Source organism: Barbus barbus (genome assembly GCF_936440315.1).
Source record: "Barbus barbus genome assembly, chromosome: 4".
Classification (NCBI taxonomy): Eukaryota; Metazoa; Chordata; class Actinopteri; order Cypriniformes; family Cyprinidae; genus Barbus; species Barbus barbus.
Window position 1 is genome coordinate 15304659 of NC_136732.1, and position 16842 is coordinate 15321500.

General features: G+C 33.8%; 2 protein-coding genes across 3 annotated transcripts in view; both read right to left on the reverse strand.

Annotated features, from left to right (window-relative positions):
• On the reverse strand, positions 1 to 13869 carry LOC306865825 (tetraspanin-1-like). The gene is made up of 8 exons (XM_079410653.1): positions 13563 to 13869; positions 8926 to 9004; positions 4497 to 4712; positions 4076 to 4150; positions 3884 to 3991; positions 3380 to 3505; positions 3164 to 3256; positions 1 to 2309 (listed from the first exon to the last, which is right to left on the reverse strand). The coding sequence occupies exons 2-8, from the start codon at positions 8980 to 8982 to the stop codon at positions 2250 to 2252; spliced, it is 735 nt and encodes a 244-aa protein (XP_079266779.1). The 5' UTR covers positions 8983 to 9004; positions 13563 to 13869; the 3' UTR covers positions 1 to 2249.
• Positions 13870 to 14214: 345 nt separating this feature from the next.
• Positions 14215 to 16842, reverse strand: part of LOC306868678 (zinc finger protein 653-like) — a 15198-nt gene continuing 12570 nt past the window's right edge. Inside the window, exons 10-11 of one of the 2 annotated variants that reach the window (XR_013784117.1) lie at positions 16534 to 16842; positions 14740 to 16034 (exon numbers count right to left, since the gene is read on the reverse strand). The exon at positions 16534 to 16842 is cut by the window's right edge and continues 614 nt beyond it. The gene's annotated coding sequence lies outside the window, so the exon portion shown is untranslated. Of the gene's footprint in view, positions 16035 to 16533 lie in introns of both variants that reach the window. The other variant, XM_079414966.1, reaches the window with a different exon arrangement.

Sequence of the window (16842 nt, forward strand, 5' to 3'; positions counted from 1 at the left end):
CAACATGATCAGTTCATTTTTAATTGCATTGTTTAATTAAATATTCATTCAACGTTCCATTTAATGAAATACATTTATGGTGTTGCAATGGCACACTAAAGACAACAGTGTCAATTTACTGTACAAAATAAAATGATTTAAGCTGAAATTACTTGTGTTGTTCTTTTTTTATATATATTGGCCCATTTAAAATGAACAGCTGGCCCATTTTACCTGAATGTTGTGCCATGGCTCAAGAAGGTACCTGCTGATACTCTAACTCTCATAATATTAAAACTTTTATACTTTCACATTTAAAAATATAAATATATTTAAGAGACCCATGCTAATTTATAAGAATATCATTAGATCTCATGCATAGCTTATTTGATTATAAATCATTTACCAAAACGTGGCCCATTTTAGCTGACTTCACCCTATATAAAATACTTATTTTACTTATTTACTGTGTCTTACTCAAACGTTTAAAAAACACAGATAATATAAAGAAATATCAGGCAGCTTAAGTAAAACACATGTAAGCATGTTCATTCTATAGATTTATAGCTTTTCAAAATTGCAAAGTGTATAGCATTTTTCTATATCCAATCAAAAATAATATAAGAACCCTAAAAAAACGAGGAGGAAATTTAAAGATGGGCTACACAAGTCAAAAACTGAAACATAATAGTGCATATAGGCCTGTAAAGAATTCACTAATATTTTGTACATCTGATTTCAATTCTTTTCAAAAAATTTTAAGCAGGCCTGTATAAAATTATATAAAAATAATTACGATTATCACTCTCTTTTAGATAACCAGTGACACCAAATGTTTTTTTCCCCAATTAAATAGGCAATACTTTCTTAAATACCTTTCTGTAGGCTTCTTTACACCATCAGTGTTTTTTTTTTTTTTTCCGCATTGAAATACAATTAAATCAAATCAAAAAGAATAGAAAACAAATAACAATAACCAGTAAGAAGAAAGTGATCATAATTCAACTAGTTATTCTTATTGCTTTAAATGAGTTTAAGGGTTGTTACAAGGGAAATATGAGTAATAAAGACATCTAAATCGAATTGAGAAAATGTTTTTTTGTGAATAAAAAAATTGTACTGAAACACTAACATAAAGAAATGAACAACAAGATCAATAGCATGGTGATGCCAGAAACATTTAAACACAGTTTATCCATCTTAGCCCAACCATTAACTACTGCAGTGTATCGTTGGACACATCGATGGTAACTTTCTTCCACTATAGAGGACAGTAGAGTTAATTATACTGTATTTTCTATGAGACATGAAGCTGCTTCGCCGCCAGAGAGCTTCACGGCAGTACAGGACGATAGTAAATGTTCAGCTAATACTAATTAATTAGTTAGTAGCCTAGTCCAAAAACCAGCACAAGGGTGTAGATTATTTATGATATTTTTCATATTACTTTGGGTAGGGATTTGGGAGTTTAGAGTTTTATTCAGCGATCAAATTCCTCCCATTAAAAGTTACCGAATAGAGAAAAATGTATTTTCAGGACATACAATATGATGACAGCCTACAAGAACATCCTGTCAGGGTTTATTTTGTGATCATCATAGGTTACATTAGTAGAGTTACAGTTAAAGAACCTCAAAATAGACATCTTACAATAACATTTTAGCAACAAGATATATATATATATATATATTTTTTGTAAAATCTTTATACATAACAGATTTTAAAATAAAATATTTTGCTTTATTACACGGACAGGCAAATTATTTAAAATGGCTTTGGTTTTTAAAAAGTTTCCAATAAATTACAATCAGCAGCTTTTGTTAGAAAACATTTGGCCTTTTTTTGGTCATTGCACATATAATGTCAATAGGAAAACCCTTTAGTGTGTTCAGAATTATAAAACAATGTCTTGGGTGTTATGCTATTAAACAATGCATTTTTTAAATAAGAACACATCTTGCATAGACAAAGTAAAAAAGTAAACAAAAAAACAATCAGATACATTAAGCTTCAAAACAGCTAAAACAGCTCATTTTAACATAACTACAGTATAATGGGCTCTCTCGAAACTCATGTTTGCAGTCAAAGTTTAGGCTTAACAGTCTGAATTTACTTATTTTGTGGATGCCCAGAGGGATTTGTAACATCATATTGTTTTTTACAATTCGAAATGGTTGAAAAAGTCACAGTGGTATTATCACAGATGATCCACCTCGTCCTCAGTAACCCAGAGGAGTCATCAGAGACATGTTCAAGCTGAAGGTGAGACATTAATTCAGTTTTGATCCGATTCTACAATACAGGATCATGGAGACAATCATCGCTGCAAGCTGAGAATGAGAACAGAGAGAGAAACAATTTTGAGTTTAAATAAAAAGCATTAGTGTCACAGTACTTCAGAAATGTCATAAAGGCTTTTTATTTCTATATATATACATAGATTTAGGTTGTAATTATTCTCTTTATGGAAATAAATGCTTTAACCATCAAAGACTACAGGCAATCAAAGTTTACTCTATTTATTTCGATAAAAGGAATAGAATTTGCTGACAATTTAACTCAGGCCATCCAAGATGTAGATGCATTTCTACATCTTGGAATTGAGCATTTCATCTCTTGCTCATCAATGGATCCTCTGCAGTGAATGGGTGCCGTCAGAATGAGAGTCCAAACAGCTGATAAAAACATCACAATAATCCACAAGCAATCCACACCACTCCAGTCGTGAAGTGAAAAGTTGCATGTTTGTAAGAAACAAATCCATCATTAAGCCACTTTAACTTTAAACCGCTGATTCTGGGCAAAATATCCATCCATAATTCATACTCCAGTTAAAAAAGTCCATCCCCTTTGACATCAAAATAAAGAGCTTTTAAACAGTGCTTTATCTGTGCATATTTCTCTCCTGAATCAGACGAGACGACCTTTTCACTGGAGAAAGAAATATTACAGATAGAGGACTTTTAAAAATGTCTTAATGGTGGAAATGTTTTTTGCAAACAGGCAGATTTTGTCTTCACAAGATGTTAATTGATGGACTGGTGTGGTGTGGATTACTTGTGGATTATTGGGATGTTTTTATCAGATGTTTGGACTCTCATTCTGACGGCAGCCATTCACTGCAGAGGAAGTGTGCACAACACGCTTTTAAAATGTGAATACAGAAAGAAAGTGTGTCCAGTACCTCAAGAGCAGCGATTCCCAGTGCTACAGCTATGATGATAACTGCATTATCATCTACCAGCTTCTTCAGTGCTGGGAAACAGCCTGTTATATTCTGAGGGGAAAAAAACATAGACAAGTGTTTATGATATTTATATGCTATATGATAAAAAAAAGCATGAAAAGCATGCAAACTAGAATTGATTCAAGGAATAAACATGCTAAAAGTTAAACCCACCGAATTAAAAGCTGTGGTCTCCATACATACAACGTTATCACAGCACTGAACTGGGTAACTCTTGGTGTCGTTCACAAAGTAAGAATTTGTGAAATCTGTATAGTTGTTGAATCCACAGCACTTCAGCTAAAGGAGAGGCAGGAGAAATAAACATTAGCTAAATTCAGCCAAATATACTTGAAGTGATATTTCTGACAATGGACGTAAATGCTTATTTTACTTGCTCAGCTGTTGTGGTACACTTTTAAAAACTGTTCTTATGTAATACTATTTTTATATGAGGCACAGATCTCAAATTATCAAATGTACAATATTAAACTGGAAGATGCTTACGTATTAATTTATTTGAGAATGTTTGGGATTTTGTTAAATTTTAAGAAATGTTCTGTAATAATAATAATAATACAACCAATGATGCAACTACTACTTCCAATAATAATGATAACCTAATAATAACAACAACAACTTTTATTTTTCTTCTTTATCAACTAAAGTGTCACAAACTGTGGTCATGGTTGTGTTCCAAAGTCCAGTGACATCCTTATTTTTCCCATAATCGTTTTTGAGGTTTTTCACAACTTCGTTTCCCAACTGTTTTATCAGGTTTTCAGCCTGAAATATACAAATGAGGAGGTTTGAGTATTTCCTTCTTTACACACAAAGGAGTATGTTTAAATATGGTGTGTGCAGACTTACTAGAGGCTTAAAGACCAGCAGCACAATCGCTCCAGCGACTTCAGCAATGAACACAATCAGAATAATGATGAAGAACTAAGGAGAGAGATTGACAGACAGATTCAATAAATGAATCAATGAACAAACAGAAGTCCACCACAGTATATGGCCAGTACATACAATTATATATATATATATCATTTTTAACCATTTTAAATGTAACCATTTTTGCTTCCTCAAAGATCTTTTCAATGAACACAGTTTTTAAAGGAACCTTTTTTTTTGTTAAAGCAAAGAACATTTTAAACATCTTAAGAACCTTTTGTGGAATAGAAAGGATGGCAAAGATTCTTCATGGAACCAAAGATGTCCAATAAGAAGCTTTATTTATAAGGGTGTACACATTGTGGGAAACTCATTATGTGTTGTTTCTTTGACGTACCAGCAGCAGCATACACCTGCTCTCTCTGATTGCTCCACAGCAGCCCAAGAAGCCCAGAATGAGCAGCACAGCGCCCACTGCGATGAGAAGGTATCCCACGTTCAATACCTGCCCCAGCTCACCTGGAGCTCCTTGCATATTCTGCAGGAAACTCAGGACAGACCCACTGTCCACCTTCACCCAGATCCCCACACCCAGAATACCCGCTCCTGCCAGCTGCACAACAAAAACACAAATAGACTTGATTTAAGCATGTGCCATTGATCTTCATATCAACACCCTAAAATGTATTTGCACCACTAATGTCACTGTTGAGAAAGCAGACAAGAGGCGTGTTTTTATAAGTTTGAAGCAATATGATTTGAATTTGACCCAGCTAAACCACAAGGAAATGAGATGATTTGCTTGTTTGTTTGTTTTTATCTCTTACTTCAATCTAAAGGAAAAGCAACCTTTTCATCACACTTCAATATATGAGTCAATATCTGCTAAGGGGTAATAATGGAACAGCAGTTTTAAAAAGTGATTTTTCCCTATTATTTACAACAGGATCTGCATTTTCATGGATTTAAATAAAAGACTTGTTATAAGAGATTAAAAAACAAATCACCCTTCCTAGTTAAAAAAATATTTTGATTTCCAAAGTTGAAATTTTGACAGCTGAATGTAACATTTGGACCACAAATCCAGTCGTAAGTGTCAATTTTTCGAAATTGAGATGTATACATCATCTGAAAGCTGAACAATTAAGCTTTCCATTGATGTATGGTTTGTTAGGATATAACAATATTTGGCCGAGATGCAACTATTTGAAAATCTGGAATCTGAGGGTGCAAAAAAATCTAAATATTGAGAAAATCGTCTTTAAAGTTGTCCAAATGAAGTTCTTAGCAATGCATATTACTTATCAAAAATGAAGTTTTTATATATTTACAGTAAGAAATTTACTAAATATCTTCATGGAACACGATCTTTACTTAATGTCCTAATGATTTTTGGCATAAAAGAAAATTCGATAATTTTAACCCATGCAGTGTATTTTTGGCTATTGCTACAAATATACCCCAGCGACTTAAGACTGGTTTTGTGGTCCAGGGTCACATTTTTGACAAGCCAAACATGTCAGTCTCTGAGTAACATCATTTATTTAAGCAACAAAATAAACTGCTTAGTAAAATAAGCACGTCTTATAATAACCAAAAATCAAGTTCACCCCTTACGCATGTTATCATGTCTGTCAAAAACTCAGGCTGGCTGGTGGTTGGAATATTAGGACTAAAAGCATCGACATAACACTCTCATGGGCATCAATCACTTCACTGAATACTTGCCAGCTAAGAAATAAATAATTATTACCTTATGATTAGAGATCGACCGATATATCGATTTACCGATATTTTTCCCGATATTTAAGCATTTTTCCATAATCGAATATCGGTTTTGTAATATCGGATTCCCCGATAAACACTGCCATCTTGTGGACGTTTTCAGAATTGCGCGCAGGATCGCAATTGCAGCGCATCTGAGGGGAGACGAGACAGCAAGGGCGTGCAGGTTGATTTGCTGTAGTTAGTAAACTATTTAATATTACAGGCATTAATGCACAAATTAGATGTATTACATAAATGCCTGATATATAGTTTAAATGCAACTTGGCTCTAAGAAATATGATAAATAAGATACTCTGTCAAGCCCTGTCCCTATAAAGATAGGCTATAACTTTGCCTGAAATAACACAGCCATGAATTAGCACATGGTGGAAATAAAAGCGCTGAATTTAATTCTCTCTGTGGTCTATTAGTCTCGTGAAGTCGGAGTCACATAGATAATCCGTCAAGTCCTCTCCCAATAAAGACGTAACTTTGCATGAATTAAATAATACAGCCATGAATGATTGCATTTTGGAAAGAAAAGCATTGAATGTAATTCTCTCTCTGTTGTCTATATGCTCATCATTAGTCTCGTGAAGCCGCTTTCATATTGCAGTTCACTCAGCGGTTGATGCTCAAGAAATGCTCAGCACGGCCACCGCATGTAACTTTTAACAAGATTCACTTTTTTGAAGCACCCTAACACTTACTATATAACCATTATTTCGTTTATAAACATCTAAATTAATACAACTCTATGGAAATTAATTATTTATTATCTCCGCCATCGATCGCAGTTTGAGTAGCCTATAGTTCTGTGTAAAGGCATAGATAAACCGCGCTGTCAGCAGCATAATTTAGAGCATGCCAGTTGAGAAATGCAATAAAATACAATGCTTGTTATATTCCAATATTCCAGAGAATATTATTCCGTGAATGAACATTATCCAGTGAATTATTCTTCACTCTTTATCCTATTAAACAGCTTATAAACCTACTAAAACTGTAGTTAAAAATGAAGTTGATATGACTCCTTTCCTTTATTTTCTCCATTTGAAAACATTAGACTTTCTATGTTCATTTTGCTTACTGCTAATATTAGTGTTGCTGCTAAAGCTTTTTATAAATAAAATGTTTTTTTATTGTTGTAATACGAAGATTAAATTTAACATGACAGGGCTCTAGACTGCGACCAAAATGGTAATTGTTTGCGAGTTAAAATTTGACATGGTCGCATTTGTACGAGTGCCAGGTCTGCGCTACTCCAAAGCGTCTGCTTCATACAGCGCGCGCTGCCAGCCGCAGCACATTATAGCAGGAGTCAGATTTCACTGATCACGAGAAGAGTGGTGCTTTCAGCGCGAGCGCTTCAGTAGAGCCTGGTTTATATTCGCCGCATCAGCACGAGCGCGAAGGTGCGCGTCGCGGATGGAGCGCAACGGATGGATTTGTTTTCAAACTAAAGTAAAAGACCGCTTCTTAAACCAGAGAAGGTGAACGTGGTGGTATTCTTGTAGAAAAAACATGCAAGTCCTGTCAGCTACAGCCAGTTTAGTTTTACTTTTCTTTTTGTTTTCGTTTTGAGAAGCTTGTTATCGTTGCTGTTTACGTCAGGTTATGCTATGGAGGCTTTCCTTAATTAAAAAATATATATATATTAATATTTATTTGCTTCCTCAGAGTTTGCTAAACATTCTGTAATATACTAGGTATATAGTACAGCATGTGGTGTGTCCTATGCCATGCCTCGTCTTATTCGTTTTTGTTGATAAATGTTATGTAAGAGTTTGTCATTGTCAACTTACTGTTTTATTGTTGTTGCGCTTTTTAATTAAGAATAACAATGAATCCATCTTTTGTTTTAGTCTTAAAAAGTTAAAGGTGTATAGATAAGCAAAACAGACAATGATCTTTTCTTGTAAAATGTGACACCAAGATCGCAAATTTGAAAGTAAAAAGTGCACGAAAAAAGGAATTCCTGTTCACAAAATTTAAATCACAAATAATACAGATGAAAAAGAACGAGTTGAATGTTGAAAACTTTCGTTACCATATAACTATAAACTATGATAAAAGTTCATCAGCATGCATTGATTAATCAAATGTTGTAGCAAAAACAAAAAACAAATTGCAACCAAATTATGTGCTCGTGCGCAAAAGTGAGATCAGTGGGAATAATGAGTCTAGAGCCCTGCGTGAAAGACTGCTAATTCTCAAAACATTTTTTGTTAAGATGACTGAAAGGAGGAAAAACCAAAGTGAAGTATGGACTTACTTCACGCAGTCATTTATTTACTTTATAACAGTAAATAAATATCGGTTCTGCATATCGGTTATCGGGAACATAGACATGCAAATAATTGGTATCGGTATCGGTTATAAAAAATCAATATCGGTCGATCACTACTTATGATCCATCTGTTTTCAAATCCACATCATTTAAATATATAACACTGATGTCTGTCAAAAAATAACATGCACAATACACTACAGTATTTACGAGAAGCACAGGTCCAGGAAATACACGCATTTACTGGAAAACCCACACATCGCTTCTTGGGAAGAAGAAGAAAATGGCAGCCTGAGTGGCTTTCAAGTCTGTCAGAATGAAACCGTAACATACCTAATACGTAACGCACATGATCTCTGAAACTGACAGGTGATTTTACTTTTCTCAATTTCTCAATTGTTTACAAGATTAAGGCAATTATCAAAGTTTGAGAACTTGGACAACTGGTCAATTTTTACACGATTTGTTGCATTTAATTACCACTTTACAGATTTTTAACCATATAGTCACTTCGCTGAGAAAATAGCAGCTGGATACATAGATGTTTTGGAGTGAGATAAACTATTTACAGTAGATGCATCTCTGTGTTTATGCAAAACATGGCCACAGTCACGGGACATTAAGCAGGTCAACCTGACGTGATTTGATAGAATTATTTTAAACATAGTCAATTGAAAAACCAGTGCAAATCAGGCTGGTTATTATAATGCTGAACAGTGTGTGCACTTCATATATATTTAACAATCAAACAAGCTTGAGCTTTACTTACAAAGATGATACCATTGAAGAGAAACATCATAGTTTTCAAAAATCCAAAGCAACCCATTTTTATTGGATGGATATGACACCTGAAAAAAATAAAATAATAACAATTAACAACAAAGAACTGTTTTTTTTTTTTTTTTTTTTTTTTTAAATAATAATTATTATCAGGCTTTGTTTTGCCCCAACACACATTTTGTGGTTTATTCCTAAATTAATCTCAATCTTTATTTAAAAAACTTGTTAACACTTACAGTTTTCAATGAATGAATAAACACAATCACTTAGATGATTTTGCGGAACAAAGTAAACCTTAAATCCAGGAAATGCAGTGAGGTTAAGTGGTTTTTCTGTAGTAAATAATTGAACTACAACTCTCAGAACACTGGTCTCACAGGTCAAATGTTCATGTGAACCATACAAACTCTTTAATAAGCTGCTCTTGAAAAGCAAACTTAAAATATTGTTACATTCTAAAAATATGCCTCACTTTAAGTACCTCAAACTAGTGTTTGATCTTTGCTCAACACTAAGAAATTATGAAATTAAGTACTCAAACAAATGCAATACAATACTATGCAAACATACTCTTTAAGGTCAGATGTGCGTTTTAATAGCGTTGTGAATAGACCAAAGGACCTGAGGTAATATTTAAAGAGTCACAATGGGAGAGATAAAAGCGTTCTTTACTTTTCCACACATACAGTCAGGTCCAAAAGTCTAAGATAAAAAACAACAAGATGCTGCACTATTCTAGGTCACTATTCAAATGCAAGTAAATTAGTGACATTGAGCTTGTGACTCCTTGCACAGATGGTCAGAATTTGGTCAGAACATACTCAAATAAAATAAAACATAATAATCGACAACTATAACTTGGATTTTTATTTGGGCACATGTTTTATGTATTTAAATAAATGTATTTATAATCATAAATTTAGAACTATAATTTGTTTTACATAATAAATTTAAAAAACATCAAGTAATATTTGATATCTAAATATTATATATTAAGTTGCAAAAACAGTTGCTGCAGTGACTCTATGGAAACAAGGGGAGGTGATTTTACAAGAGCATTTCCTTTGAAACACAATATAAAGTCTGAGAGAAAAGAACACAGTGCACCTTTCAGAGAGGCATTCATGTAACCTGATCGCCTCTGAACACACATAACATCATTTAATGAGCTATACTTCTTCTTATTTTCCACCAACATGACAATCTATAAGGTGCTGCCAGGTGACACATCACTTCCTGCTATGAGCTCAGGTCACTTATTATGCCTTTATAGGAATTTAAATAGGTTTGATCACACTGTCCGTAAACCTTTAAGCCCAATTGTAACCCAAGGGTTAAACACCACTCCATAAGAACCGCCACACAACGTGTGTGTCACATGAACTTCTCGCGTCTCTAATGGGAGGGCACAGTTTGTTTAGGCTTAAGATGAACAGAAGGTTCTGATCGGGTCATTGTCCAAAGACAGAGGAGATCCAAATTTAAAAACATGTTTCACAAGTACAGACTGTCAGAGTTACTGTCAAATGTGCATCAGATGTTATGACCGGTTGTGAAATATAATATCATTTAATTTAAAAGTCTGCTTAAGCCTCCTCATTATTTGGGGAATAAATATATTAAGATTTTTTATTATCATTATTATTTTTTTATACTCTTATTTAGCATGGGTGCTTTAAATTGATCAAAAGTGACAGTAAAGACTTTTTTAAAGTTTCAAAAGATTTCTGTTTTAAATAAAAGCTATTCTTTTGAAATGAAAATGTATCACGGTTTCCACAGAAATGTGAAGCAGCACAACGGTTTTCAACATTGTTAATAATAATAATAATAATAGATGTTTCTTTAGCAGCAAATCATCATATTAAAATGATTTCTGAAGGATCATGTGACACTGAAGACTGGAGTAATGCTGAAAATTCAGCTTTGAATCACTGGAATAAATTACATTTTAAAATATATTCAAATAGAAAACAATTATTTTAAACTGTAATAATATTTCACAATATTACTGAATTTACTGTATTTTTGATCAAATAAATGCAGCCTAAAAATTAACATTTTAAATTATTTTTTTTTTTAAATATTGTAACACCAACCTTTTGAACGGTAGAGAAAGTTGTCTAAACAAGCTTAGAATGATTTCATATCATAATGATTTTAACATCAAAAGGTCAAAAAGTCAAGTCAATGTTTACCAGTCCACTGATCTGTCCTGTGTTGAAGTTGTCATCTAAAATTCTTCCGAAATGAAGCTAAAAGCTTTTTGTCTTGCAATCTACCAAAATCATCTGTTTGCTTTCATATTACAGTGATTTCAGTCTGTAAACTATAATTAACCTAGTCATGAATATTTAACAGTCCATGGAGACATGAGGAATAAACAAAGCTGTTAACAGAAACAGCATGTTAGTCTTTTGTAAGCATGAGTCTTTGAAATGAAAATGCTTTCTACAGACGTGTAGCCTGTTTTTCCTACATGAATATCATTTATAGGGGTGTGTTAATGTTTACTCTCTATGTTCTGCATCATTAATCCGGTTTTGGAACCCCTGAAAGGCGATGCTCAACTAGCCTATCGGGTTTCCTCATCTTGGCATCATTTCAGACGTAAATCAGAGTCAACAGTGCATGGCAAAAGCGGTTGCAAGAAATGATAAAGCAGGCTTTGTGTTGGTCAGTAGTGGACATTGTCTTTCTGGATACTGTTCATTTCCGGGAGAGATGGAGACGGACAATGTCCCTTGGAGATTTTTGACAACATGCAACCTTCATTATTTGATAGCAGAATGCATGATATATTAATGATTGTTTAATGCCAGGTTAAGTATTACTCAGATATTTTTAATTATCCATTATAATACACTTCATTTAATAATAATAATAATAATAAATCAGTCAGTACATCACTGAATCCCCATTTGAAGTCTTGAAAAGCTTTTACAAAATTACTTCTCATTATTTTGACCTATAAACATTTTCTCTTTGTAAAGAGATTAATCATTACCGGGTTGTTAAGTTAATATTTGCGAGTTTACTTATAAAAACTAGCATGCACTCTCAGAGAAAAGGTACGAAAGCTGTCACTGGGGTGGTACCTAAGTATCCATATTGGTACCTTAAAGGGATAGTTCACCCAAAAATGAAAATTCTGTCATCATTTGCTCACCCTCAAGTAGTTCCAAACCCTGTATGAATGTCTTTGTCCTGCTGAACACAAAGGAAGATATTCTGAAGAATGTGGGAAACACCACTGACTTTCATAGTATATATTTTTTCCTACTATGGAAGTCAATGGTGCCAAAATAGCCTGGTTACAAACTTTCTTCAAAATATCTTCCTTTGCGTTTGGCAGAACAAAGAAATTCATACAGGTTTAGGACTACTTGAGGCTGAGTAAATGATGACAGAATTTTAATTTTTGGGTGAACTATCCCTTTAAGGTTCATTAGTACCTAAAGTATAAATATTAGTTCCTGAAAAGTACAAAAGTATACCTTTTGAAAGTGTATCACCCCAGTGACTTCTTTCATACAGCTTTTGTGGAGTGCCATGCTACTATATGAGCATGGCAATCATTCAGTACCATCTTATAAAAAAAAATTATGGTTCTTTGAAATTTATTTTTAAATAGTGCTAATACTTGTTCAAAGTACCATGTAGTAGCCTAGCATTATTATTATAATACCATGGCATTAACTTTTTTTAGGCAGTGATGGGACATGTATCATATTCAAATGCATCATGTGTCATGCTGTCAAAAGTTTTTTAAATAAATTTATATTTTTATTTAGCAAGGATGCATTTTAAATTAAATGCTGCTTTTTTAAATGTTCTATTCTTCAAGAATCCTGAAAAATATGTATTATAAAATATGAAGCAGCAAACACCATCTTCAACATTGAAAATAATAATAAATGTTTGTTGAGCAGCAAATCAGTAACCTATATTAGAATATGTTCTGAAGGATCATGTGACACTGAAGACTGGAGTAATGATGCTGAACATTTAGATTTGCATCACACAAATAAGTTATATTTTAAAACATATTAAAGCGGTTATTTTGAATTGTAATATTTCATAAGCTAATATTATTCTTTTTTTACTGTATTTTTAGAACAATTAAATGCAGCCTTGGTGAGCATGTTTCAGAACTGTATCAGAGTACCATGGTATTTTCAACAGAGTTAGCAAGCGTTTTAGGAGGGAGGTCAAACGACAGTTCAGATGTGGGCGACAACTAAGACTTGATCAGTGAAGTGATGCGGCGTTAATAGCCTACAGCCACACTCACGCTCCACAAAACAATGACTCAGGACAAGTAAGGAAAACCCAGCAAAACAACACAGATCTCTCAGGAGATCTCATTCCGGATGGACATGACACGGTCCTGAAGCTGTGAACATCACACAAACACACACACACACACACTAACAACATGACACCTTAAGAGCTGTTAAAACACTCATTAAACATCATTCTGCATGAACAAGCACAATTATATATAGAGGTCATCATGAAGTTCTTTACTTCAAGGTATTTTAACGCTACCTTTATTTCAAGGAAGGTTTAACAGTATTTTACGATATATAGAGTAGCCTAGCTTTACAAAGGAGAATCTCTTACCTTTAGTCAAATGTTTGAGTGAGTGAGTGAGTGATGAGCAGTTACGAGCGCCTCCTGTTTTTCTCTCCTCTGTCGCTCATGTGAAGCTGGTTTTACAGAGAGGAGGGATGGAGTGAACAGGTGGGAGTGACACACTCTCTTTCTCTCTCTGGAGAGGGAGAGATTGGGCGTAATGCATCTGTAGTCACAGAGACTCGTGAAAACACCTGGGTTTATTTCTCCGAGGAACCTGATCAACACAACAACTAACTTTGTGTCAAAGCAACATATTAGGGGGGATATGCATATATACACGTTTATTGTGTACTAATGTTTTGTCATAAGTAGGACTGTAATAATGGATTAAGAAAAATATAGGAGGAAATTATGATATCACACAAAAGGAAACGCAAACAATAAAACTGATGTCACAATCCTGACGGATCCCAAGACCAGAAAAACAAGAAAATGAAACAGTAAACCACAAGTGGAACAAAAGAATTGAAAAAGTAGGTTGGTGTGATGTTTGTCTGACAAAATGGATCTTTAAGAAACAAATTAATTATATTAAATATATATATATATATATATATATAAGAGACAATTATTGTGCTTATAGGTGCGTCAAAAAGTATATATTTTTTTAATATATTTTTTCTATAAAAGTATTTTTGAAAGGAAGCTTAACAGAATTTTATTAAATAAAGCTCAGATTAAACAGTTAGTTAAATAATTCAACACACAAATGCTTTAAAAAAGTTACAAAGAGAAAAAGTTAAGGAAGAAAAGGGATGTAAAAAGATGAAAAAAACTTGTTAAAAAAGACCAGAAGTCATTACACTTAAAAAAAAAAAAAGAAAAAAGAAAAAAAAAGGAATTTTTTAGTGTTTATTATTCCATAAAGAACCCTTAATATCCATGGAACATTTTCATTCAAAAGGTTCTTTAGATGATTTCACTAAGAAAACATAATGGACTGTTCACTGAAAGGTTCTGAGAATCCAAAATGGTTCTTCAATCGCTACGAATTGCTCCCCCATTTGGATCCTTTCTTTTTAAGACGGTCAATGCAGGTACAAAACGTAGATTATTAAGAGGAACATTGACAACAGTGTTCCACTTGTAGACAAACCGGCATTTTCCCAACCTCAACCACCAGTTCTGACGCAACACCCTCACACAACACTTCAAACGTGGTCATTGTGCTTTCAGTCACTCTTTAATTCGTTCATTCAGAAACACCGCACTGTATCCGTATCTCTTAATCAAACATTTTCTAGGAACTTGAAAAATGTAGGAACAGCATGATACAAATGATAAAAACAGGACATTTACATTAAGAACTACCTCAAAACCGAATGCGGCACAAGAGGAACTTTCTTTACCTGAGAGCTGATGTATTCAATAACACTTCCCTGTGCAGTTCAGACTCATAGAGACATTCTCTAATTATTACTGATGATCAGCATCACAGGGTTCCTGCTTTTCATGGACCAAAGAAGCATAAACAAGTCAAATTATTTTTTAATTTAGATAATACTGCCATATTCCATCTGCACAATTTACTTGTTTTAGTGCACATATTCTGAACAATTGTGTATTTGTTGTATTTTTGGAATGTTTACATATAGACATTTGCATTTAAAATAGCATCAGGTAGGTGAAATATGACTAATGAACCGAAAGAGAAAAAAGCAGGAGGAAAGGTTGATATCAACAACACCAACTAAAAATCTACAAATATGTAATCATGACATTGTACATTATATTTATACATAAGTATATGTTGACATGTATATGTTGAATCTTTAAGGAAATAATATCCCTTTGGTTAGAATGTCAGCTTAATAGGATTCTAAAAGTTTGAAACATTCTGAATTAAACAAAAGAAAACAAATTGGTATCACTTAAAGGGAAATTCACCTAAAAATTTAAATTCTGTCATTTACTCACCCTCAAATTGTTCCAAACCTTTATGAGTTTCTTCATTCAGCTGTTGAGCAAAAAAAGAAGATATTTTGAAGAATGTTGGTAACCAAACAATTAACGGTAGCCATTGATTTTAAGTGAAAGTGACGTGACATACGGCCAAGTATGATGACCCATACTCGGAATTTGTGCTCTGCATTTAACCCATCCAAAGTGCACACACACAGCAGTGAACACACACACACCGTGAACACACACCCGGAGCAGTGGGCAGCCATTTATGCTGCGGCGCCCGGGGAGCGGTTTTGGGGTTCGGTTTTTTTCAATGATATGGAAGTCAATTCTATGTGAATTCTTTGGTTGCCAACATTCTTTAAAATATCTTGTTTTGAGCTCAAAAGAAGAAAGAAACTCATACAGGTTTGGAACAACTTCAGGGTGAGTAAATGGCAGAATTTTCATTTTTGAGTGAACTGTCCCTTAAAGGAACAGTTCACCCAAAAATGAAAATTTGCTGAAAATTACCATCAGGCCTTCCGACATGTAGAGAAGTTGGTTTGTTGACTACATCACTTGCTCATCAATGCATCCTCTGCAGTGAATGGGTGCCGTCAGAATGAGAGTCCAAACAGATGAAAAAAACATCACAATAATCCACAAGTAACCCACACCACTCCAGTCCATTAACATCATGTGAAGCCAAAATCTGAATGTTTGTAATAAACATCCATCATTAAAACGCTGTTTTGTTTTTTTTACTTTAAACCATTTCTTCTGGCTAAAATACAATTCCAAAATCCATAATATTGCTTTCTCCAGTAAAAAAGTCATCATGTCTGAATCAAGAGAGAAATATGCACAGATCAAGCACCATTTACAAGCGAAAATAGTCCAAAACATTTCTAAACAAATATGTTTGTGGATGCTGATGTTAGAGGACAACAGGCGCACTGTGAAAACGTTATTACGGATTATTGTGATGTTTTTATTAGCTGTTTGGACTCTCATTCTGACGGCACCCATTCACTGCAGAGGATCCATTGATGAGCAAGTGATGTAATACTACATTTCTCCAAATTTGTTCTGATATAGAAACAAACTCATCTACATCCTGAACAGCGAAGGACTGACATTAATGGATACATTTTGTAAAAAAACGAATGTGTTGATTGATAGTTACGTGCTTACAATATAAGTATATGGGGTAAGTGTTCAACCAAAGCTGCACTGTAGCTTAAGTTATAAATAATAAACACAATAAATTGGCTAAGAATATGTCAGGCTGCATACAAGACTATGGTCCAACAGAAGTTTTTAAAAATGTGGATTGGACAAGGCAATGTAAATAAACTGAAGTTTTAATGAAGCAGTA